We start from the raw sequence: 23,866 nt of genomic DNA, 5'->3' as shown, positions 1-23,866 counted from the left end.
TTGCTGCAGAGAGAGAGAATCCGGGCTGCGGAGTGAAGTACAGACTGAAGCGGGGAGAGACGGGAGGATGGGGGACGTCCCCGCTCTACCCGGTAACGGGCCCGGACCGACCGGCGCCTGCTACTTGGAGCCACGGCTGCGACGCCTAAAGCGCAAGGAGGCGCACGTACAGAAGGCGCTGGGGCGTGCAGAGATCAGGAGGCAGCCCGGAGGGAAGCACCTGGAGCAGAAGCGACACAGAGCCGCAGGCGCCGGAGAGGCGAGCGGCAGAAACAGCAGGCGAGCGGCACTTGGAAGCAGGAAGAACGGACGACCTCGACCCGCAGACCGGTATCGGTGACCCCCGGTGGAGCGGGGGGAGTGAGCGTGGTCACGTGAAACGAAGCGAGAAACTTTCCAGGGGAACCTTGGTGATCAGGGGTGTGGTTTGACCCTTCTACGCGTCACCGCGGCCCCCGCCCCGGGTCCAGGGAGGCCCCGGTCGGTGTGACCCGGCCACGTCTGCTCCAACCCTGAGCTGCTCAAAAGCAGGCGGGATGGATGGGAGGTCAGGCGGGCGGTGGCCGGGGACTAAAAGTAGCTAGACATCTGCGGCGTGGTTTCCCACGGGAGCGCCCCCGCCAAGCCGCTGGGGATGATGTCACTTCAGCTCTCATCTAGCACGGTAGCCCTCGGGGTGCGGAGGGCTTCGCAGCTTGATTCCGGTCAAGCGGAGCCAGCAGCCCCCTCCCGGGAGCAACGTACTCTGTTCTTTTTAAAGTCTTCTCTGACTTGAACCCTTGAGGTTAATCCTCTCTGAGCCCCCCTGGTGCAGCCAGGCCGAGATGAATCTGAAAAATCTTGCACCGGATCGGGTGCTTGGATTGGGAGCCCCGCAACGAATTCCCACCCGTGGATTCCCTCCCAGCGCTTAGTATGGGGCTCTGCACGCAGGAAAAGCTTAGCCCCAACGGGCGCCCCCCGGCCTCAATCCAAAATTTAATCTGTCGCTCGCCCTTACTCGCCGCAGACTGAAAGTAGGCAGGCTCGCCGCGGCGCCCGGCCGGAAAGCCGAAGGAGGCTCCGTCCCCGGACCTCGGGACGGCCTCGTCCGGGGAGGGTGGGGCGGGTCTGGGGAAAAGGTGGAGGGCGGAGCGGGAGAGAGAACGCTGACGGGGGTTCCGAGCCCTACAGGAGGGAGGCGGGGACTCCTCCGTTGAGGAATTTTATTTGGAAACTTCAAAAATCAATGCAACGTACGGATGCGAAGTCAAGAGAGAGCCAAGAAAATCTTCCGGGGCGAGGACTGGCCAAAACCGTTTGGGGAGAACAGGTCTGCCTGGCGGCGGGAGCGGGGGGTGGCCCTGAGATCTCCTCCCCACCCCGGCAGGAGCAGCGGCAACTGCGTCTGGAATAACAGAGCCCGGGCTGGCGGCGGCGGCGGCGGCGTTTGAGTCGGAGAAGGCTCTGATGCCATTTGAACAGACCTGCGAGAACACGGAACAAATGGGGTCAGGGTTGAGCGGCCCGTTCACTCACCTCGTCCTGCTGTAATTCTCTGGGCCTCCCGCTGGCTCTCACGTATCTACGGGGCCAGGTGGGTGGGTGTGGATCACGGGGATGCCCCGTCAGCCGGCGTCAAGCTGCAGATGTCCTTTGGGCCCGGGCCTGGTGCAGTCACCCACCAGGGAAGTCTCCGAACCCCGGTGGCAGGGGCCGAGGGCGGTGGCGGCATCCGGGACCGGTGCGGAAGACACTAGAGGCAAGGAATTCTCCCCACGGGCCTTTCCGAAGCGACCCCGGCAAGCTACCGCCGGCCCCCGGTGATGTGCCAGCGAGCCACAGCCGAGGATCCGCGGCTCGAGCGCCCGGGGTCACGGGGCTCGCGGTGGCTCTGGTCCCCTCCCTTTGAGACTGGAAGCCCGCTGCGGGCAGGGGTTGTCTCTCTCTCTATTGCTGAAGGGGACTTGCCCAAGATCCCACAGCAGACAGGCGGGAGAACCGGGGTGGGAACCCACGACCCGACGCCCGGGCCCGGGCTCTATCCACTAGGCCATGTGTCTACCGACCGTCGTATCGTCCTCTCCCAAGTGCTTCGTACGATTCACACCACGTTCGCCCCCCTCCCGCCAGCCCGGAACTCCCTCGCTTCCTATCTGGCAGACCGGCCCTCTCCCCACCTTCCAAGCCCTCTTAAAATCATAAAGAATTCCCCGACTAACTTTTCCTCCCATCACCCTATTCTCCCTTCCCTCCTGGATCGCCTAGACGCTCAGATCTACACCCCTTGAGCACCTGGATATTCACTCCACTCCCGGCCCCGCAGCTCTTATGACGTATCCTTACATCCTGTCGCTTCCCCCACCCGTCCCGCATCTTAAGGTCTGTCCCGAGACCGGGCCGCAGTGTCGGCCAAAGTCAGTTCTCGATACGCGCCGCCGGTAAGTGAAAGGACTGATAAGAGTGACCTGGTCAGTGCTGGGAAGGGGAAAGCTGAGTTTGCCCCGTTTGCGCGGCTCCGGGGGAGAGATTTTGGTCTCCGTGACGGCCGCCTGGGCGGCCCCGGTTTTCCAGAGACGATGGTCTGGGCCCGGTCCTACCCAGGGAACTGAACCCTCAGACAAGAGCGTGTCCCCTTGGCCGCCGATCTGGGCTGGGGCATTAATCCCACCCGCTCTGCCTCCCTCCTTTTTTAAACCTCGGGGGCGGGAGGGGGGTCGCACCTCCGAACCCGCATTCGCTCCCCACGGCATCCCCGGCCTCGGCGAGAGAGGACGGGGCGATACACTCACCGTCCGGTCCCTAGAAAGTGTTGGTCGATTTCCTTTTGTTAATGTCCCGCTTCAGTTGGCAGAGAGCGCACGGAGAGAAACACGACAACCACAGGAAATCGCTGAGGATCGAACCCTGGTTCCAGAGAGGAGAGAGAATTAAATGCGACGAGAGGGCAACTAGCTCCGGGGTCAGGAGCGTGGAAGACACCCTGAGAAAAGGCTGCAAATGGGTGACGTTTTCCATTTGGCAGAGGGAGAGCTTCCGGCCGTCCTCCTCGGACCCCGCTGGCCGGGTCCCAGCACGGCTCCGGGGATCGAGGTGGGAGGGGAAGGGGATGTCTCCGGATTTCCGGAGGAAGACGAGTTGTCGGAGAGGACCCCGGGAGGCGCTGGAAAATCAACGGTCAAAGGGACGCAAGACGGGCCCCGGGGAGGAAGGGCGCAGGACCCGGGTAGTTCGGCACGGTGAGGGGAAGGTCACGGCCCGCCGGGTCGCTCCGGGAGGGGTGCGGAGGCTCTCTCCGTGTCCACGGGGGACAGGATTAGAGGAAACAAGCGGCAAGATCGGCGGGGAAAAGGTCAGTCGGACCCGAGGAAGGCCGCTCCGACCGTGATTAAGCGACGGAGGAGGCTACCGAGGGAAGCCACGGCCTCGGGGGAGCGGCGGGGCCGAGTGGAAACAGCAGGGGCCTGGGAGTCAGAGGACCCGAGTTCTAATCCCGCTCCGCCACAAAGCTGGTGCGTGACCTGGGGCGTGTCAATCAGCTTCTCTGTGCCTCAGTTTCCTTCCCCGCAAAATGGGCCCCAGTACACGAGGCCCCATCTCGTGTTTACCTCGGTGCTTGCACAGATAGAAATGCTTAGCGGATGCTAGCATGATTATCATCATCAATCAAGCCGACCTACTGACTCTCGCTGGTCCGATCCCCGGGGGCTCTTCCTGACCCGGGCAGACCGGGAGGGCCGGCCTCATTAAGGCCACGGGAAGTCCCCCGACCAGACCGTGAGCGCGTCGATGGGCAGGGACGGTCTCGATCTGTGGCCGAATTGTCCGTCCCAAGCGCTCCGTCCAGCGCTCTGCACGTAGCAAGCCCTCCCTCGGTAAATACCGTTGAATGAACGAACGAAAAGTCCCTTCTGATAAGGGCCGGGTGGGCCAAGAGAGCAGTGGCCTCCACTCGGAATCCCGCTTGCCCAGCCCGGGGCGGAGGGAGGAGGGGAGGGGAAGGAAGGGAGGGGCCCGGGGGTGAGGGGAGACGGAGGGGCCGCACCTCCCTTCGGCCGCGGCTGTGGCGTTCACTACAAGACGGCGGAGTCCGGGAGAGCACCGGCCAGGGGCTGCTCTCTAGGCCCCACCCCGGGAGGGCGGCTGGCGGCCGGTGGCTAGGAGGAAGCGAGAACAGGACGTGGGGGCTCGGGGGTGGGGGAATCGGGTGGGGTTGGGTTCCGGCGACTGCACGGCCCAGCGGTCAGACAAACAGGAGGCCCGGAGGCCCGGTGCAGGGGACCGGCCAGGCCCCACCTGACCCTGAGCACCGAGCGGGCGGGTGGACGGTCACTCACGGGGATGCCGTATTTCGTGCGGTACAGGGTCCTCAGGGCCACGCTCGACCCGCACAGGCAGAACTCGTTCATGTCCTTGGCCACCTGACACCCGAGGCACAAGTAGCAGAAAGTCCCACGGACGCCTGAACACCGAGAGAAACGCACCGGGAGTTAGCCAAGATTTTCCCCGTTAAAACTGGAAGTCACTTGAGCCTTTCAACCCAAAGCGCGGGATTACGGCCGCCCGCCGTCAGGGATCAGAAAACGCCCACTAAGCTGGCTACTAGGGCAAAGAGAGGTGAAAGATCCGGCGCGTCGAATTTTAATTGCCTTCGGCTGCCTCGACTTCAGGCAGCCGAGGTTGACGTTGACCCGACCGGGAGGCGGGATGGCAATGAGGTCGAAGGGATGGAGCCCGGGCCCGGGAGTCGGGGGACCCGGGTTCTAGTCTGACCTCGGGGGATCACTTCTCAGTTTCTCCGTCTGTAAAACGGGGGTACGGTAGCTGCTCCCCCTCCCTCTTAGACCGAAAGCCCCGGCGGGTCGGAGATTGGGTCCCATCTCGGGTGTTTCCCATAGGAGCGGGAAGCGACCGTGGCTCCCTCGGCCCTCACGCCGCCGCCCTGACCCGCCCCCAAGGAAGCAACCGTCCACCTACAGACTCCGGTGTCTTCGAAGCAGCCAAATACCCCGGATTGCCAGTCACTGGCCACGGCGGCGTCTGTGCCGGGTTGGGGCTGAGTTACAACCGTAGTCATGGCCAGGGCAGGAGTCGCGTCGTCCACAGCCCGTGGAAAGATCGGTTCTCAAATCGGGGTGGGGAAATCCCACAAAGCCTGAAAGACGGAAAAGAGGGAACGTCAAGCCACCGTTTAATTCTCACCTGTCTAAAATTAAACACCGAGAGGTCAAGGAGTGGGCCGGCGAGCCAGTCCTCTTTCGAGCAGACCAGTTCTTGAACCTAATTCAGCCCTCAACCGTACACACCAATCCTATCTCTTGGCCTGGTTCGAAAGCAATTTTGGCCTTGCTCAGGCAGCTCTATCCAAGACCGAGCTCCTTTTCTTCCCGCCCAGACCCCGTCCTCTCCCTGACTCGCCCGTCACTGGGGACGGCACTGCCATCCTTCCCGTCTCACGGGCCCGCAACCTCGGTGTCCTCCTTGACTCCGCCCTCTCATTCACCCCGCACCTCCAATCCGTCACCCGAACGTGCCGGCCTCACCTTCACAACGTCGCCGAGATCCGCCCTTTCCTCTCCATCCAAACCGCTGCCTATCCCGACCGGACGACCTCACCGGCCTCCTCTCTGATCTCCCATTCTCCTGCCTCTCCCCGCTTCAGTTTACACTTCCCTCCGCTACGCGGATTATCTCTCTGCAGAAACGCTCGGCGCCTGTCACTTCCCTTCTCAAAAACCTCCAGTGGTTGCCTATCAACCTTCGTATTAAGCAAAAACTCCTCACTCTTGGCTTCAAAGCTGTCCATCTCCTCGCCCCCCCCACCCACCTCCCTTCTCTCTTTCTACCGCCCAGCCCGTACACTCCGCTCCTCTGCCGTTCACCTCCTCACCGGGCCTCGTTCCCGTCCCGCTGTCGACCCCCGGCCCACATCCCGCCTCTGGCCTGGAACGCCCTCCCTCTTCACCTCCGCCAACTTGGCTCTCTTCCCCCCTTCAAAGCCCTACTGGGAGCTCACCTCCTCCAGGAGGCCTTCCCAGACGGAGCCCTCCCTTGCCCTCTGCTCCTCCTCCTCCTCCTCCTCCTCCCCTCCCCACCGCCCCGACCCCTTCCCTATCCCCCCCCCCCGCCCCACGGCACTTGTGCATATTTGTACATATTTATTATTCTATGTATTATTATTAATGATGCGTATAGATCTATAATTCTATCTATTTTTATTGACGCCTGTTTACTTGTACCTGTTTTGTCGTCTGTCTCCCCGCTTCGAGACCGTGAGCCCGATGTCGGGTAGGGATCGTCTCTCTTTATTGCCGAACTGTACTTTCCAAGCGCTTCTAGTACGGTGCTCCGCACACGGTAAGCGCTCAATAAATCTGACTGAATGAATTCTACCCCAAACACCGTTCGGTGAATGGGAGGGGTGGAAGCTCGGAAGTCTAGTTCAGACCAATGCCCGCCCCAGCGGGAACACGCCTGGCAGGAACGAGAGAGGGTGAGCGGCATCGTGCAGGCCAGCACCTCTCAGATCAACTTCTTTGCACAGATCCTTGGTCCCGACTTGGCAAAGTGTGAGGCTCATCCGTCGCTCTTAAAGGGAGACTCTATCATCGTTCATTCAGTAGTATTTATTGAGCGCTTACTACGTGCAGAGCACTGGACTAAGCGCTTGGGATGGACAATTCAGATAGAGATTGCCCTGCCCACCGACGGGCTCACAGTCTCATCGGGGGAGACGGACGGACAAAAACAAGACAACTTCATCACGATAAACAGAATCATCCGAAAGGGCGGGCGAGAAGCTTTTCCTAACTGGCCCTAACTGTGGCAAGAGGAGGCCCAGCCTGGGCCACAAGGCAACAGAACAAACGCTCCAGGCACCGACCACATCCGGAGATGCTGAGAGAAATTTCACCCGCGACCAACTAGGCAGGTTCCCCGGAAATCGGATTCCTCTTCGTTGGGCGGGGATGCCGGAAGCATTCGCTTCGCTATTTATGTGTGACTTGGACCCCGCAGAGTCCCCTTGGCGGGGGCGGTGTGTGGGCGGGTATTTATGCATTCAAACAAGGATGTTTTAGGAGTCGCAGCGGGTTGATTATTCGTGTCCCTCAACCCGAGTCAGAAGCTCCAGCTGTGCTAGCTGGCGGGGGGAACACGATCGTTCCGGAGCCCGGGGTGGTGAGGAGGGGTCCCCAAGGGAAAGGCACAAAGTCTGGGGACATCGGGAAGGCCTCTTTATAGCATCACGAGGAAAGGGGTGAGGGGGCGGATTTCTCCCCACCTCAAAGGGACCAGTTGCCTGAAGCTGGCCCTAGGCTAACTTCCATCTGGCCATCGCGGTTACGTCCCCCTTTGGGAACGTACAGCCCGGTCAGGCGGGGCACGCATCTGGTAAACCTCCCAGCGTCAAGCCAGAGAGTCCGTTCGTTCGGATCGGACGACGACAGCGACGATATTTGCGGCGGAATTCCGTTCTAACGCAGAAAATTCTCAGGTCTGCGACGGGCCCAAAAGAAACAGAACTGAAGCACTCTGACTTCTTAGTTTCATTAGAATACTTCTGTTCCTCTTTTCTAGAGAGTCCCAAGAAGGGAAGCAAGAGAGGCAGGTCCAGTACTCTTTGGGACCGCTCCGAGCCCCACGTGCGTGGGACTCTCTTCTGAGGAGATGGGGAGGGGAGGTGGAGCTGAGGAAAAGGGGGGGGCTCGGTCTGGGAAGGAAGTGAGTCTTCAGTAGGGCTTTGAAGGAGGGAGATGTGAACGCTCGGCAGATCTGAGGAGGGAGGGCGTTCCGGGCCAGGGGTAGGACGTGGGCCAGGGGTCGACGGCGGGACAGCTGAAAATGAAGCACCGGAGGAGTGGGGTGCGAGGGCTGGGCTGTAGAAGGAGAGAAGGGAGGCGAGGTAGGAGGGGGCAAGGGGATGGACGGCTCTGAAGCCAAGAGTGAGGAGTTATTGCTTGACACGGAGGTCGGTGGGCAACCGCTGGAGATTTTTGAGGAGGGGAGTGATATGCCCGGAGCGTTTCGGTGGAAAGATAATCTGGGCAGCAGGAGACAGGAGGCTGGGGGATCAGACAGGAGGCTGATGCGGTAATCCGGCGGGGATAGGATGAGCGATTGTACTAACGAGGTGGCGGTTTGGATGGAGAGGAAAGGGCAGGTCTCGGCGACCTGGCGAAGGTGAGACCGGCAGGTTCGGGTGACGGATTGGATGCGTGGGGTGACTGAGAGGGCCGAGTCAAGGTGGACACGGAGGTCGCGAGACCGGAAGGACGGTCGTGCCGCCCACAGTGACGGGAAAGTCGGGGAGAGGACGGGGTTCGGGAGGGAAGATGAGGAGCTCGGTCTCGGACGTGTGGAGTTTCAAGTGGCGGGCGGACATCCGGGTGGAGACGCCCTGAAGGCGGGAGGAGACGCGAGCCTGGAGGGAGGGAGACGGAACAGGGGAGGAGACGTAGATCCGGGTGTCATCTGCGTGGAGACGACAGTCGAAGCCGTGGGAGCGGATGAATTCACCGAGGGAGGGAGTGTAGATGGAGAAGCTTACGGTGGGCGGACCACTGTACTAAGCGCTTGGGAGGCACGGTTCGGCAGCGGATAGGGACGATCCCTACCCAACGACGGGCTCACAGTCTAGAAGGGGGAGGCGGACAAGGAGACAAAGCAAGGAGACGGGCGTCGGTGGCGCCGAAATAAATAGACTTATACATAGGTGCACATCGTTAATAAAAGGAATAGAATCATAAATGTGTACAGATAGACACAAGCGCTGTGGGGAGGGGAGGGGGGGAGAGCAGAGGGAGGGAGTCGGGGCGATGGGGAGGAGGAGCAGAGGGAAAGGGAGGGCTCGGTCTGGGAAGGCCTCCTGGAGGAGGGGAGCTCTCAGGAGGGCTTGGAAGCGGGGAAGAGAACCTCGAACACCTCTCCTGGTTTGGAACCGAACATCTAGATCACCACTCAAACTGTCCAACTTTCCGCCCTCTGCAGCGGGGGCGGAGGGCCGGGCTTTCCGGGGGAAAATCGGTTAAATCATTCCATTTATTGAGTGCCTTCCCACTGGCAGAGCACTGTTCCGAGTGTTTGGGAGGGTGAAATACAGCTGAGTTGGGAGACGCGCTCCCTGCCCATAAGGAGTCTACAGGCTACGCGGGGCGGACAGGCATTAAAATAAATTACGGAAGGAAGAGTCTGAAATGCTTTGAGGGCTTGGGGAGGGGTGACTGTCAGAGCGCGCAGGGGGGACAGACCTAAATGGGAAGCAGCGTGGCTCAGTGGAAAGAGCACGGGCTTTGGAGTCAGAGGTCACGGGTTCGAATCCCGGCTCCGCCACCTGTCGGCTGTGTGACTGTGGGCAAGTCGCCTAACTTCTCCGTGCCTCAGTTACCTCACCTGTAAAATGGGGATTAGGACTGTGAGCCCCACGTGGGACAACCTGACTCCCTTGCGTCTACCCCAGCGCTTAGAACAGTGCTCCGCACAGAGTAAGCGCTTAACAAATACCAACATTATTATAAATGCCAAGGCGATGCAGAAGGGAGGCCCAAGAGAGAGGGGTGAGGGCCGAGTTGGGAAAGGTCTCCCGGTCCTCTCTCTGCGCTTGCCCTTTTTCGGTGTCTTCCGTCAGCACCGCCTCCGCTTCCCGTCCCACCCTGGGGGAGTCCCTCGAGGCTCGGTTCTGGGGACCCTTCCGTTCTCCAGCCCTCGGAGAGCTCGCTCATTTCCAGAGCTTCGACCACCATCCCTACGGACGGTTCCCGAGGCCGCCCCTCCAGTCCTGCCTTTCTCTCTCTTCCTCTGCAGTCCCTCGTCTTTTTCGGCGCTCGGGACGTCTCCGGTTGGATAGTCCGACGCCTCGACACGGACTCCTCGTCTTCCCACCTGAATCCTGCCCTCCCTGTGACTTCCCCAGCGCCGTAAACAACGCCATCACCCTCCCTATCTCGCACGCCCGGTGTGGGCAGGGATCGTCTCTATCGCTGAACCGTACTTTCCGAGACCTCGGGACGGTGCTCGGCGCGCAGAGGGCGCTCAATAAATACGACCGACTGAATGAACGAGCCCGTGACCTCGGCGTTCTCCTCATCTCTCTCTCATTCCACCCGTATATTCAGGTGGTCCCCGAACACGGTCAGTTCTATCTTCACCGTATCTCCAACCGAGCTGCTCCTCCACTGCTCCTCACTGCCTTGATTGCTGCATCAGCCTCGACATCAGTGATGGTAATGATAACACTGTGGTATTTTTTAAGCACTTACTCTCTGCCAAACACTGATCTACGTGCTGGGGTGGGGACGAGGTAATCGGGTTGGCCCCGGTCCCCGTCTCACATGGGGCTCACGGTCTTGATCTCATTTTACAGGTGAGGTGACCGAGGCACCAGAGGAGTTAAGCGATTCGCCCCGGGTCACTCAGCAGACGCGAGGCGGAGCCGGGATTAGCTCCCAGGCCCGTGCTCTCTCCACTAGGCCACGCCGCTTCTCGACGCCGACCTTCCCACCATTCCAGTCACACGCCACTCTGCTGCTCGATCGATTTTCCGAAAAGAAGCTCAGTCCACGTCCCCCTACTCCTTAAAACCCTCCGGTGGTCTTTCGGATACACGATGGGGGGGGGGGGGAGTTCCAAGCCAGAGGGAAAACGTGGGCCGGGGAACGGCAGAGGGACAGGAAGATCTGCGTACAGAGGCTTTAGAGCCAGGCTGGCGTAGAGGAGCGAAGTTCACTTGGAGAGAGCTCAGTCTGTTCACCCTCTACCGCTTCAACTCACTGATTTCTTACTACGACCCGGCCCACGCATTTTGCTCCCCTAATGCCCACCTACCGGCTACTATCTGATCGCTTCTATCTCGCCGCCGTCCCCTCGCCTTCCCTCTCCCTCCTCCTCGGAGTGCGAGGCTGGGACCGTGTCCGATCCGATGATCTTATATCTACTCCAGTGCTCGGCGCACAGTAAATAATGCTCACGATCCTCTCTCTGACCTGGGATCCCTCTCCCCTCCAGATAGGACAGACCACAACTCTCCCCACCTTCGAAGCCCCATTGAAATCGCATTTCCCCCGACGGGCCCGCCTCGATTAAGCCCCTTTCCCCTCCCCCGTGCCCCTGGATCTGTATTTTCACGCCGTATTTACTCCACCCTCAGCTCCACGGCATCTATGCGCATTTCTGGAATTTATTTATTTATGGTAACGTCGCTCTCTCCATCGAGACTTGTAAGCTTCCTCTGGGAGGGGAACGTGCCTACCGAGTCTGCCGTATCGGACTCTCCTAAGCCCTCAGTACAGTCAGCGCTCAAAAAACACCGCTGATAATAATAATAATAATAATGTTGGTATTTGTTAAGCGCTTACTATGTGCCGAGCACCGTTCTAAGCGCTGGGGTAGACATAGGGGAATCAGGTTGTCCCACGTGGGGCTCACAGTCTTCATCCCCATTTTACAGATGAGGGAACTGAGGCACAGAGAAGTTAAGTGACTTGCCCACAGTCACACAGCCGACAAGTGGCAGAGCTGGGATTCGAACTCATGAGCCCTGACTCCAAAGCTGATCGATTTGGGTCGTAGCAGGAGATCAGCAAGTCGAGGTAGGAGGAGGAGAGCGCCTGGGTGCCTTAAAACCAGCGCCTTTTCTGTTTTCTGTTTGATGCAGGGGTGGATTTTAGAAAAATGACACGGGCAACCGAGTGAAATAGGGACGGGAGAGGGGAGAGCTGGGAGGCGGGCGGGGGGGGGGTCAGCAAGGAGGCCGAGGCAGTAGTCGAGGAAAGATACGCTAAGCGCTTGGATTAGCGTGTTAGCATGGCTTGAACGTACTCAGTGAGCTCCCCCCGTCCATCCTCCCTTACCTCGCCGATCTCCCATTCCACCCCGGCCTCCACATTTCCCTCCTTTAAAGTCAATCTACCCACTCCGCCTCGATCTCATCCGGCTCCCTGCCGACCTCTTGCCCGCAACCCCCTTTGAGAAGAAGCGGCGTGGCCCAGTGGCGAGAGCCCGGGCTCGGGAGTCGGAGGTCAGGGGTTCGAATCCCCGCTCTACCCCTCTCTCTGCTGTGTGACTGTGTGTCTGTGACTGTGTGACTGTGTGTCGCTTCGCTTCTCTGGGCCTCGGCGACCTCAGTTGGAAAATGGGGATTAAGACCGTGAGGCTCACGGGGGACGACCCGATTACCCTGGATCTACCCCAGCGCTTAGAACAGCACATGGTAAGGGCTTAACAAATACCAACGTTATTATCATCATTATTTTAGCCTGGGACAGCCTCCCCCTTCATATATTAACAGGTCAGCATCGTTCTCGTCTTCGAAAACCTAATAAAATCCCATCTCCAAGAGGCTTTCCCTTATGCGTCACCTACGCGCTCTGATCCGTACCCCTTAAGCGCTCGATAGTCACCCGACCCCCAGCCCCTACGTACGTATCCTCACGTTCGGCTCCTGACCTCATCCATAATTTCGTGATCTATTTTCACGTCCGTCTTCCTCTCGCGCCTGTAAATGCTTCGGGGGCAGGGATTGAGTCTCCCAACTCTACTGAACTGTACTCTCTCAAGGGACGGTCAGCCCTCCATGGATACCAGTGATCAGTCGAGCGAGGGATCACGCTCTTCCGAGGTTCGGCCGTACTGACTGAGCGCTCACCGTGTGCAGAGCGCTGGACCGAGGACTCGGAAGAACACGGGATAACAGTGAACGGACACGCTTCCCGTCCGCGGTGAGTTTACGGTCTGGAGGGGGAGACGGGCATTAACAGAAATAAATAAGTTACAGATACGTACGTAAGTGCTGTGGGGCCGGGAGGGGGGACGAATAAAGGGAACGACTCAGGGCGACGCAGAAGGGAGTGGGCGAAGAGGAAAGGAGGGTTTAGTCAGGGAGGGCCTCCCGGAGGAGACGCGCCTTCGATTAGGCGAGGGGAGTAACGGCCGGGCGGGTTTTAGGAGGGAGGGCTATTCCAGGCCCGAGGCGGGACGTGGGAGAGGAGTTGGTGGCGAGATAGACGAGATGGAGGTGGAGTGGGAAGGTTAGCTTTAGAAAAGCAAAGCGTGCGGGCTGGGTCGTAGCAGGGGGGTAACGAGGTGAGATAGGCGGGGACGAGGTCGAGCGCTTTAAAGCCGACGGCGAGGGGTCTTTTTGTTCGACGGGGCAGTGGCGTTTCTTGGCAAGTGGGCAAACGTGCCGAACGTTTCGGTAGAAAAACCATCTGGGCGGCCGAGTGAAGTGTGGACTGGAGGGGGGAAGAGACAGGAAGGATAGCGAGGAGGCTGACACGGGGATCAAAGAGGGAGAGGATAAGTGATCACGTCCGACCCCTGCCCCCAAAGTCCCAGGTTATTCATTCATTCAATAGCATTCGTTGAGCGCTTACTATGTGCAGAGTACTGAGCGCTTGGAATGTACGGATCGGCAGCAGATACAGTCCCTGCCCACTGACGGGCTTACAGTCTAATCGAAGGTAGACAGGAGTCCCCAGGAGGGCCGGGTCCCCGGCTTCCTCCCCCCTCATCCCCAGCCCCAGCCTTTGCTTCGCCTTCTCCTTTTTGGGGAGGGGAACGGGCTCGTCTCTTCATTTTCAGCTACTGGAAACAGAGGCGGGTAACAAGAGGGCGGTCAAAATGAAATAACGAGGACGTAGGAATAGCCGAGTGGTGTGTTGCCCTCGAAATTATTGCACTTCTCTCTCAGGAACGCCCAGACTTTGACACTTCACTTGCTTTCAGTAACGTCAAAGTAAGAGAAGCAGTGTGGCCAAACGGAGAGAGCAGAGGACCGTGGAGTCAGGAGATCAGACTTCTAATCCTGGCTCTACCGCTTGCCTGCTGTATTGCCTATTTATTCCCCCATTTGTTTCGTTAATGAGCTGTACATCCCCTTGATTCTACTTATCGCGATGAAGTTGTCTTGTTTTTGTCCGTCCGTCCGTCTCCCCCGATTAGACTGTGAGCCCGTCAGTGGGCGGGGACGGTGTCTGTCTGTTGCCGAATTGTCCATTCCAAGCGCTTAGTACGGTGCTCCGCACGTAGTAAGCGCTCAATAGATACTATTGAATGACCTCTCTGTGCCTCAGTTTCCTCACAGGGAAGATGGGGATTAACTATCTTCTCTCCCTCCCCCTTTGACCGTGAGGCCCGGCTTGTGTCCGATCAGATTATTTGATGCCTCTCCCGGCGCTTGGCGCGTCGTAAGTGCTTCACAAATATCACAATTCCTTTTTGCTGTTATTAATGGGAACAAACAGATCCTAGTGCCGCGCTCCGACAAGCAGCCCCTATATCTGCCGAATACAATTTCAACTAAAAACCGTCAGGAAAAACCGACAATTAATTTTGGATCGAATAATAAATGAAAGGGAATAGAGCATGGGGAGAGATTTGAAATACTCCCATTCCCGACCGATTCAACTACCGCCCGGGTTTTCTGAAGCATTCAGTGCCCGATTTTGATTAAAAAAGGACAACGGAAAGGAATCTCTCTCCAAGGCAGTGCTTTCGGAAGTCAGAACGTGGAGGGGTTCCTGGGAGTCCGTTTCACCGGGGGGGGGCACGATTCAAAAGAGAAACGGAAATATTTGAAAACCGGCCGGGGAGAGTCACCCGGAAAAATGCCCGCATCCCCGCTCGCGGTTCCACCCTCTCGACCGCCGAACTCCACGGCGTGCTTCGGCCTCCCCGTCGATCGCGGGGCTACGGAGGGAAGGTTTCCCGGGACCTCTGACGCGTCCGGAGGGTGATAGAAAGCGGCTGGGTTTCTGGGTGAGAGATGATCATTTCGGGAAGAAAGAGCATCCGAGGGGGTTGCAAAATACGTACGGCTGAGGAGACGGGTCACCGGGCGTGAGGTCCGGAGGGCCGCAGGAGGGAGCGGGAAGCCCCAGTAGCCCTCGGGTGGGAGAAGGGGAGTTCTCGGTGGTGTTGCCTCGGAGACAATCTTTCGGTCAGTCCACGAAACCTCTGTGGAGCGGCTCCTGGGGAACAGTATCGCTTAGGTGAACAGAATCCAGAAGATAAATAAGGAAGCCCCCACAGGACTTGCGGTTTCACCGTGTGAGACGACGAGTCCAAAGGACTGGAGTCGAGGGAGGGGTGGTGCGGCGATCGGGTTGAGGGGCGGGAGGCGTTAGCCTGGGAAAGCTTCCAGGAGGAAGTAGGCCTCGAGCGCAATTCGAAAGAAGAGGCTTCTCGGGGGCTCGGCGAAACGCTCCGCGCCCGGTAAGCCTAATGAGGCGGTTTCCTCCTCTCAGCAGATCAGGAGTCTGCTGAGAGGGGAAAACGGGCTGGAGGGGTGGGACCCGTCGGGGAGGGAGGGACCAGGAGGCCCCCGGAGACTCCCGAGAACTGAGGGGGAGGGCAGAAACGGGAGCGAGGCGGCTTTCAAATTGGGCGCTGGACGCAGAGGGAGCCGCGGGAAAGCCCTAAACCGCCGGGGAAGCGGGTAGTGAGGGAGACGAGGGGGCCTGCGGGTCGGAGACGTCTCCCGAGATGGGCCGCCCCCGTGAGGGGACGGTCGACGTTGGCGTCTGTTGAGCGCTTACTGTGTGCAGAGCAGCGTTCTAAGCGCTGGGGCACATACAGGGTCATCGGGTGGTCCCACGTGAGGCTCCCGCTCAATCCCCATTTCACAGATGAGGTAACTGAGGCACAGAGAAGTTAAGTGACTTGCCCACAGTCGCACAGCTTGGACTCGAACCCACGGCCCCCGACTCCCAAGCCCAGGCTCTTTCCACCGAACCACGCCGCTTCTCCAGTTGGGCTCGGCCTCGGACGGTGAGCGAAGCGAGGCGCCGTCTCGGGGCCCTGCGGGGCCGAGGCAGCCGGGTGGGGCCTTCCGAAGGATAATACCGGTGATGACGATTAATGGCGGTATTGGTTGGGCCGCTTACCATCGCCAGGCGCTGAACCGAACGCCGGGGGTAGACGTAAGCCGACCGGGTCGGACGCGGTCCCCGTCCCGAGCCCCATTTTACAGACGGGGCGACCGAGGCCCGGAGAAGCGAAGCGACTCGCCCGAGGTCGCGCAGCGGACAGGCGGCGGAGCCGGGATCGGAACCCGGGTCCCCTGACTCCCAAACCCGCGCTCCTGCCACTGGGCCACGCCGCCCCTCCAGAGACGGCGGCCGCGGGGCCTCTCTCAAAGTCGGTCCTTCTCGAAGACGGTGGTGGGGTGGAAGAGATCACCCTAGGGTCCCGGAGGCAAGGTGCCCGGGGACGCTTGGTGCGGGGGACGGGGTGGGAACGGCCCCGCTGACGTCCCCCCCTCTCGTCTCTTCCCTCTTCGGTCCGTCCTTCGCTCCCCCGGCCGGCTCGTCTTCCTACGGAAACCTCCAGCGCACGTCTCCGCGCTCCTCAAGAACCTCCGGGGGTTGCCCGTCCGCCTCCGCGTCCAACGGAAACTCCGTACCGTCGGCCTCGAAGCGCTCGACCGTGTCCGACGGACGACGACCCTCCCCGCCTTCGAAGCCTCACCGAAGGCCCATCTCCTCCAAGGGGCCTCCTTCCCCGACTAAGCCCCCATTTCCCCTTCTCCCGCTCGCTCCCGTGTCACCCTGACTTGCTCCCCGGCATCCTCGCCCCACGGCTCCCGTCCGCCTATCCGTAATTTGCTTACTGATGGCGACGTCTGGTTCCCCCTCCCGACTGGGAACTCTGTTATATAATACTCTCTCAGGTCCTCGGATACGGTGCTCTGCACCGAGTAAGCGCTCAGTAGACGCGACCGATCGATGGACTGAGCCGAGAAAAACTCTTCCACCGAACGGCGCGTTTAATTCCGTTCCGTTAGCCGGCGTTCTCACGCGGAGCGATGAGACGGGGTCTGAGGCCGCGAGGGCGTTGACGCTTTTAACTCACCTCGGGGTGCCGCCCGTCCGCTGGGTGACCTGGGGCGAGTCACTTCACTTCTCCGGGCCTCGGCCACCTCACCTGTTAGACGGGGACTCGGAGCGCGAGCCCCGTGCGGGACGGGGACGGCGTCCCACCCGGAGAACGGAATTCACAACGGTTGACGCTTGAACCCGCTCGCGTGTTTGCTCAGGTGGATGGGAAGTAGGAAGGGGCTTCTGAAAGGAACGGCGGGGCTTTTATCCTTTCGTGCGCTAACCTGAGAAAGCTAAGCCGCGAGGCGGAAGACCGTGTGGTTCTCTGGGTTTGAAACCGGGTCCCGACAGGGTGTCGTCAAGGGACTGTCTGTGTTTTTACATACGGAAAGTAAATATTCTGGTCACGCTCCCGTTGAAGAGGATAAATGTGGACCGAGACACCTGTTTCTTCGGGCTTTACCGTGTTCAAAATGCTCCCGGGCTCCAAGGTGACGGAGGACCGGTAGCGTAGCGTCCCGCACGGGTGAACTCTCAGGGCGGAAGACCCCGTGACGCCCCAGGGGTCTGATGCAAGCCCGGTGGACCGATCGCGGGAGGGTAGAAAGGGAGGACGGGGGGCACCACCTGGTAAGCAAAGAGCCTCTCCGCGCCTGAGGTCCGGGGCTCCGGTCTACCAAGGAAGCCGGGCCGCCCCTCTAGGAGAGGGGCTTCCGGGGCCTCGGGAGCTTAGCGGATCCCGGACAACCCCCAGCTGGACGGGTCGCCCTTCGGCCCCGGGTTCCTAGAGAGCTCACTGCTCCCGACGGCACCGACCCGAAGCCGAGGACCCCGGCGTCGTGGCCGCTCTCGGGTCCCGGGGAAGGCCGCGGCCTGGGGGGGACCCGGGCTCCGGTCGTCCCGCCCCGCGCGGGGGAACCCAGGGAACGAGGACGATAACATTCACTGCCTTCGGGAATTCCAGAGGCGGCAGCTGCTTCCCTGACCGCCCCCCACGGGAGGAGGTTCACGTAAATAAGCCGGCCCGGCTCCCATGAGCCGCTGGGCGAGAGGTGCACACTCGGTACGCCTGAGGACGGGGGAGGCCGGCGGGGGGGAGAGGCTGGGAAGATGGGGAGGAGGGAAAAGAGGGGACACACCGTGGCCTAGCGGATAGAGCCTTTGAGGAAGCAGGCGCCGGATCCCCGTCCCGGCTCCGTCACTTGCCTCCCGCGCGACTCTGGCCAATTCCCTCCGCTTCTCTCTGCCTCGGTTCCCTCATCTGCCAGCTGGGATTCAGGACTGCGGGCCGGACCGCGTCCGACCCGATCAGCCCGGGTCGACCCCGGCCCTCGGAACCGTCCTGGCCGTGTAGTCAGCACTTTAGGGACGCCGTTGCAGAAAATGAGGAAAAGCGTAAAGGGGAAGGGTGGACTAAGGAGAAGTAAGAGGAGGAAGGTGAGAAGAAAAAGAAGAAGAAGGGGTCACGGAGGGGGCGGAGGGAAGACGGGAAAGGGGAAGAGAAGGAGGCTGGAACGCGTCGGGGGAGTAGAAGGAAACGAGCTGCGTTGGCAGCCGCGGGCCTGAGCGATTTCAGTAGTCCGGCAGGCGCGGTGGCCGCCCGTGACCCTGCGGCGACTCGCGTGACGTCACAGGCGGAAAGGATCCGGGCCTGGGAATCCGCCGCTGTCTGCCGCGTGACCTCGGGCGAGTCACCGAACCTCTCTGCGCCTCGGTCTAATGAAGATTCACCGCCTGTTCTCCTTCCTATCTGAGCCCCCCCCGCGGGGCAGGGGTCGGGTCGGACCCGACCGGCGGTCGCTCCGTCAGCGGCGCGCAGAGCGCCGCGCTGGGGAGGGGGCAACGCGACAGAGCCGGCGGACGTGTTCGTTGTCCACAGCCGGCTTGCACGTCTAGAGACGTACGTTAGCTTCCATCTGCCCCAGGGCTTAGCACGGCGCCGAGCAGATCGTAAGTACTTAGCCCACACCGAACACGGGGCGGAATCGGCAGGTGAGAAACACCGAGCCATCACGTTGCCCTAAAATCAGTCAGTCGGTGGTACTTACTGAGTGCTCACCGGGTCCAGAGTAATAATAACGTCGGTATTTGTTAAGCGCTTACTACGTGCGGAGCGCCGTTCTCAGCGCTGGGGCGGATACAGGGCCATCGGGTGGTCCCACGCGAGGTTCACAGTTAATCCCCATTTTCCAGATGAGGCGAGCGGGGCACCGAGAAGTGACTTGCCCACAGTCACCCAGCTGACAGGTGGCAGAGCCGGGATGCGAACCCACGACCTCTGACTCCCAAGCCCGGGCTCTTTCCACTGAGCCACGCTGCTTCTCTAAGGGGAGAGGGACAGGGGAGAGGATACGGCATAAGACGCCCCGCAGCGTCTTCTGACACCCTCCAGGGCCCCAAAGGGAAGGCGCCCGAGGGACGCGATCAGGCGTGATCTCCCTAAACTCCTGCTCCTCTCCAGTTCCCCCCGCCCCCTCTTTCACTCTCCCATCTTTCCCAGCCAGCGTTTCGGGAAGGGTCCTCCTGCTTCCTCTCCAAATCCACGCCCCTCACCCTGCATCTCCGACCTCAATCCTTCACCCCTAATCGAAGCACCCGCCCTCTCCCTTCTGCCCTCCCCGAGCGCCGTCTCTCTCCAGTGGCTTCTCCCCACTGCTTTCCAGAACGATTCTGGATCCCCTGTACTAAAAAAACCACCACACCCCCGTGACTCCATGGCTCCAACCAGTTATCACCCCCTCCCCCTCCTCCCATTCCTCTTCAAACCCCTTGAGCAAGTTTTCTACACCGGCTACGTCCGCTTTCTCTCCGCCATTTCTCTCCATTCCCTCCGATCTGGCTCCTTCGCTTCACCAAAACCGCCCTCGAAGGTCACCAATGATCCCCTTCTTGCCAGATCAAACCGTCCGCACTCCTAGAAACGTGATCCTACCCTGGCTTCACTGACACCACCCTCTCTTCCTTCTCCTCCTGTCTCCCTGGCTGTTGGTTCTCAGCCTCTCTTCTACGTACGCTTCTCCCGCCTCCCGCCCCGTAACCGTGGGAGTCGTCCAGGGCTCGATTCCACGTCCCCTTTTATTCTCAATTTCCACCAGCTCCCTTGGAAAACTCAACTCCCACGGCTTAAACTCTCATCCCGATGCAGACGACTACCAAACCTACAACTCCAGCCCCGATTTCTCTCCTTCTCTCAGGTTTCCTTATCTCCTCCTGCCTTCGGGACATTTCTATTGGGACGGGCCACCGACGCTGCAAATTCAACGTGTCCGAACCAGAAATCCTCATCTTCCCGCCCGAACCCCGCCCCCCGCCCCCAAGACTTTTCCGTCGGTGTAGACGGGGCTACCGTCCCGGCTCCTAGGTCAGTGACCCCGGTATGATCCTCCGCTCGTCTCTCTCATCGAATGAATCCAGGCAATCCGTCACCGAATCCCGACGGCGACCTTCACGACGTCGCTGAAATCCGCCGCGCCCTCCAAACTGCTGTTAAGTGATCCAGGGACTTACCCTATCCCGCCTTGATCATTGCTTCATCCTCCTTGCTGATTTCCCCCTCCCCACGCCGATTCATTTCGCACGCTACTGCTCGGATCGTTCTTCTGCCGTTCGGTCCACGTCTCTCCGCTCCTCAGGACTCTTCGGTGGTTGCCCATCCGCCTCCGCGTCCGACCAAGACTCTTTACCGGCGACTTGGAGGCGATCTATCGTCTTGTTCCTTCCTACCTTATCTCAGCCCTCAAGCTTTTCTAATACCAACGTACTCACTGTACCTTGAGCTCGTCTATCCCGGCCCTGACCCCTCAGCCACGTCTTTCCTCCGGCCTGGAACTCCCTCCGCCTTCACACCTGACCATCGCTCTCTCCACCTCCTTATTAAAATCCCATCGACTCCAAGAGGCCTTCCCCCCAGCTAAGCCCTCCTTTCCCCTTCTCCCACTCCCCTCCGCATCACCCTTGCACCCTTTATTCACCCCAGAGAAGCAGCGGGGCTCAGCGGAAAGAGCCCGGGCCTGGGAGTCGGGGGTCACGGGCTTTAATCCCGGCTCCGCCGCTCGTCGGCTACGTGAGCTTGGGCGACTCACTTAACTTCTCCGCGCCTGTCGCCTCATCTGTAAAATGGGGATGAAGACTGTGGACCCCACGTGGGACAACCCGATCGCAGTTCGATTACAACCCGATTACCCCGTATCTACCCCAGCGCATGACACGTAGCAAGCGCTTAACAAATACCAACGTTATTATTATCATTAGTAAATACCCCACCCTCCATCCCACAGCACTTACGGACGCATCCTTAATTTACGCATTTATATTCATTTCCTTCTCCCCCCTCTAGACTAGAAGGCCTTCCTGGGCAGGGAAAGTGTCTATCAACTCTGTTCTATCGTATTCTCCCAAGCAGAAGAGCGCTCCGCACACAACGGGTGCTCAATAGGTGATGGATCGATTGACTGGCACGTTCTCCTAAGGGTTGGGAAGAGGCAGGGAGACTTTCCGATCCAACTTCTTCCAAGGACTAGAAGAAGACGGACTCTTAACTCCCTGAGGGAAGTTCAATCGAGCAGCTGCTAATGTCTTAGACGGCATTAGATTGGAACTCGGATAGTAGAAGGGAAGCTTTAGAAAGGAGGAGAGGGGTGGCGGAGGGGCAAGTAATGGGCAAAGGAGCCCGTCGGCCGTCTTGTAGGGAGAAGGGGCCGGGGGATTTCCCCCTGAGCTTCCTACCACTAGCATAGGTTAGTTCCCCGAGGGAGTCCCTTGCTTTATGGGGACGAGACCGAGAGCGGTGGGAGGAATTTGGACTTGGCTGGGAATCCCCAAACCCGCCGATCCGAGGAAGGCGTTAGGACAGCGCAGAAATCGGAGGTGTCGGGGGGGGGGGGGGGGGGTTTCCCACGTGCTCCTGAAAAATGAGCCGGGGCCTACCTCAGCCCGGATTCAGGCCTGAGGGCCCCCGGAAACGTCGCAACTCGAAAAGGCAGCGTCGCTGCTCGTTCGGGGTGGTCCCGCTTTTCATTTTGAGCAGCAGGGTGGACTGGGGCAGCGCATCGCGAGGGTGGAGCTGGAGCGGGGAGGGCTTTAATGGGGTGAGAAGAAACGGGGAAGAGAGAGGAGGGAGAATGAGGGGGAGGAGAACGCTTCTGCAGAAAGATCTCAACCGGGGACGTGAGACCTCTGACACTATTTAAGCCCTCAACCCATTGGGGGCGTTGAGGATCTCCCAGCACGGGACCATCGGTCCCATTCGGGTCTTCAACGGGCCGGACTGGCCCGGGCGTCCTCCGGCCCGGAGGTCTGCCTGGGCCGTCTCGGTCGCCCTTCCGGATAACAGCAGCCGCGACGGGTTCTCCCCTCCAGCCTTTTACACTGTGCCCGTCGACCGTTACTTCGAACCGCTTCCCCCGTAACGGACCCCCCAGTCTACCGATTCCAGTCCCGTCGTCTTCTGCTCTCGGAAGACATCTCACCGGGACCCGGCGTGTCGACCTCTTGGCTCTTCGTCCGGCTCACCTGCGATCACGGGAAGCGATACGCCGAAGGGCGTTAAATTTAACACGCCGTTTAGGAGAGGGGCAACGCCGCGCCCTTCGAGTCCAGTCCCGAGCGGCGGCTGCTGCCGGGGCGGCCGGGCGGGGAAGCGCGGGGGCCGGGGGAGGGGGAGACGTACGGGACGCAGAGGAAAGATCCGGAAAGAGAGCCCGAGCAGGCTGGGCCGGAGCGGTAGGAGGGGAACCGTGGGAGAAGAGTATTGGGAAAAAAAGAGTCTTGGCTGACGTTTCCAGAGGACGGGGGTGGGTCCACGTTGTCGAAGAAATCCAAGGGATCAGGCAGGATCAGGGAGTCCGCTAGATTAGGTAAGATGGAGGTCGCCGGTGGTCTTGACGATAACGACGACATCCGTTAGGCGCTTACTATGTGCCAAACACCGTTCTAAGCGCCGGGGGGGGGGCGGATACAAGGTACTCGGGTCGCCCCCCCCCCCCCCCCCCCCGTGGGGCTCGCGGTCTCAATCCCCATTTTCCAGACGGGGTCGCTGAGGCCCAGAGAGGTGACGTGACTCGCCCGTAGTCGCACAGCTGTCAGGCGGCGGAGCCGGGATTGGAACCCACGACCTCCGACTCCCCAGCCCGTGCCCCTTCCACTGAGCCGCGCCGCCGCTCTTAGAGAAGGAGCCAAGGGGACAAACGCCCGATCGGAGAGAGTTAAAATGTTGGGGGGGGAGGCACAGGCAGCGGGTGAACGCAACCTATTCGGGGAGTTTGGACGAGAATGGGAGGAGGGAAGGTGGGCGGTAACGCCGTCGGGCCCGGAAAATATTATCTTTCTGCGATTAGGAAGGCATGGGCGTGTTTAAGAAGCGGCATGGCGTGGCGGACAGACCGTAGGCCCGGGAGCCAGAAGGTCGTGGGTTCTAACCCCGGCTCCGCCACCTGTCTGCTGCGTGACCCTGGGCCACTCACTTCACTTCTCTGGGCCTCGGTTCCCTCATCTGTAAAAGGGGGATCGAGACTGTGAGCCCCACGGGGGAGAACCTGATGACCCTGTATCTACCCCAGCGCGTAGAACCGTGCTTGGCACATCGTAAGCGCTTAACCAATTGCCATCACCCTCATCATCAATAAATACCATAATTCTTATTATTCTGCTCGCGAGTCACGAGGAAGGAGCCGTCAGAAAGCGAGGGGTGGAAGACGACAGTCAGGGAGGGAAGTAAGATGGGGGGTGGGGACGGGACAGACATCAAAACAAGTAAACGGGCGTCAATATAAATAAATAGAATTACAGATATAAAACACAGCAAAACAAGTAAACGGGCATTGATATAAACAGAATTATAGATATGTCATACTAATATTTGTGGTATTTCACCTTGATTATTATTCATTCATTCAATCAATCATAGTTACTGAGCTCTGAGGGAGTCAATAAATTTATTTAGCAGATTCACTGAGTGCAGAGCACTGTACTGAGCGACGGAAAAGTCCAATTCGGCAACCGATAGGGCCAATCCGTCCCCAAGGACGGGCTCACGGTCCAGAAGGGGGAGACGGACGACGAAACAAGCATCAATAGCA

General features: G+C 59.8%; 1 protein-coding gene across 4 annotated transcripts; it reads right to left on the bottom strand.

Annotated features, from left to right (window-relative positions):
- Window positions 1–1,168: 1,168 nt before the first annotated feature.
- Window positions 1,169–21,997, bottom strand: LOC114814797 (placenta-specific gene 8 protein-like). 4 transcript variants are annotated; one of them, XM_029074309.2, is made up of 6 exons: window positions 21,717–21,997; window positions 14,788–14,942; window positions 4,957–5,134; window positions 4,317–4,441; window positions 2,772–2,886; window positions 1,169–1,466 (listed from the first exon to the last, which is right to left on the bottom strand). In XM_029074309.2, the coding sequence occupies exons 3-5, from the start codon at window positions 5,054–5,056 to the stop codon at window positions 2,782–2,784; spliced, it is 330 nt and encodes a 109-aa protein (XP_028930142.1). In that variant the 5' UTR covers window positions 5,057–5,134; window positions 14,788–14,942; window positions 21,717–21,997; the 3' UTR covers window positions 1,169–1,466; window positions 2,772–2,781. The 4 variants fall into 4 exon arrangements, with proteins under 4 accessions (XP_028930142.1, XP_028930144.1, XP_028930141.1 ...); XM_029074311.2 differs by lacking the exon at window positions 21,717–21,997 and adding an exon at window positions 17,930–18,122; XM_029074308.2 differs by lacking the exons at window positions 14,788–14,942; window positions 21,717–21,997 and adding an exon at window positions 12,397–12,579.
- Window positions 21,998–23,866: the final 1,869 nt, after the last annotated feature.

This window comes from Ornithorhynchus anatinus, chromosome 10, assembly GCF_004115215.2.
Source record: "Ornithorhynchus anatinus isolate Pmale09 chromosome 10, mOrnAna1.pri.v4, whole genome shotgun sequence".
Taxonomy (NCBI): domain Eukaryota; kingdom Metazoa; phylum Chordata; class Mammalia; order Monotremata; family Ornithorhynchidae; genus Ornithorhynchus; species Ornithorhynchus anatinus.
Note: the sequence above shows the minus strand (reverse complement) of the source record. Positions and strands in the feature narration are given on the sequence as shown.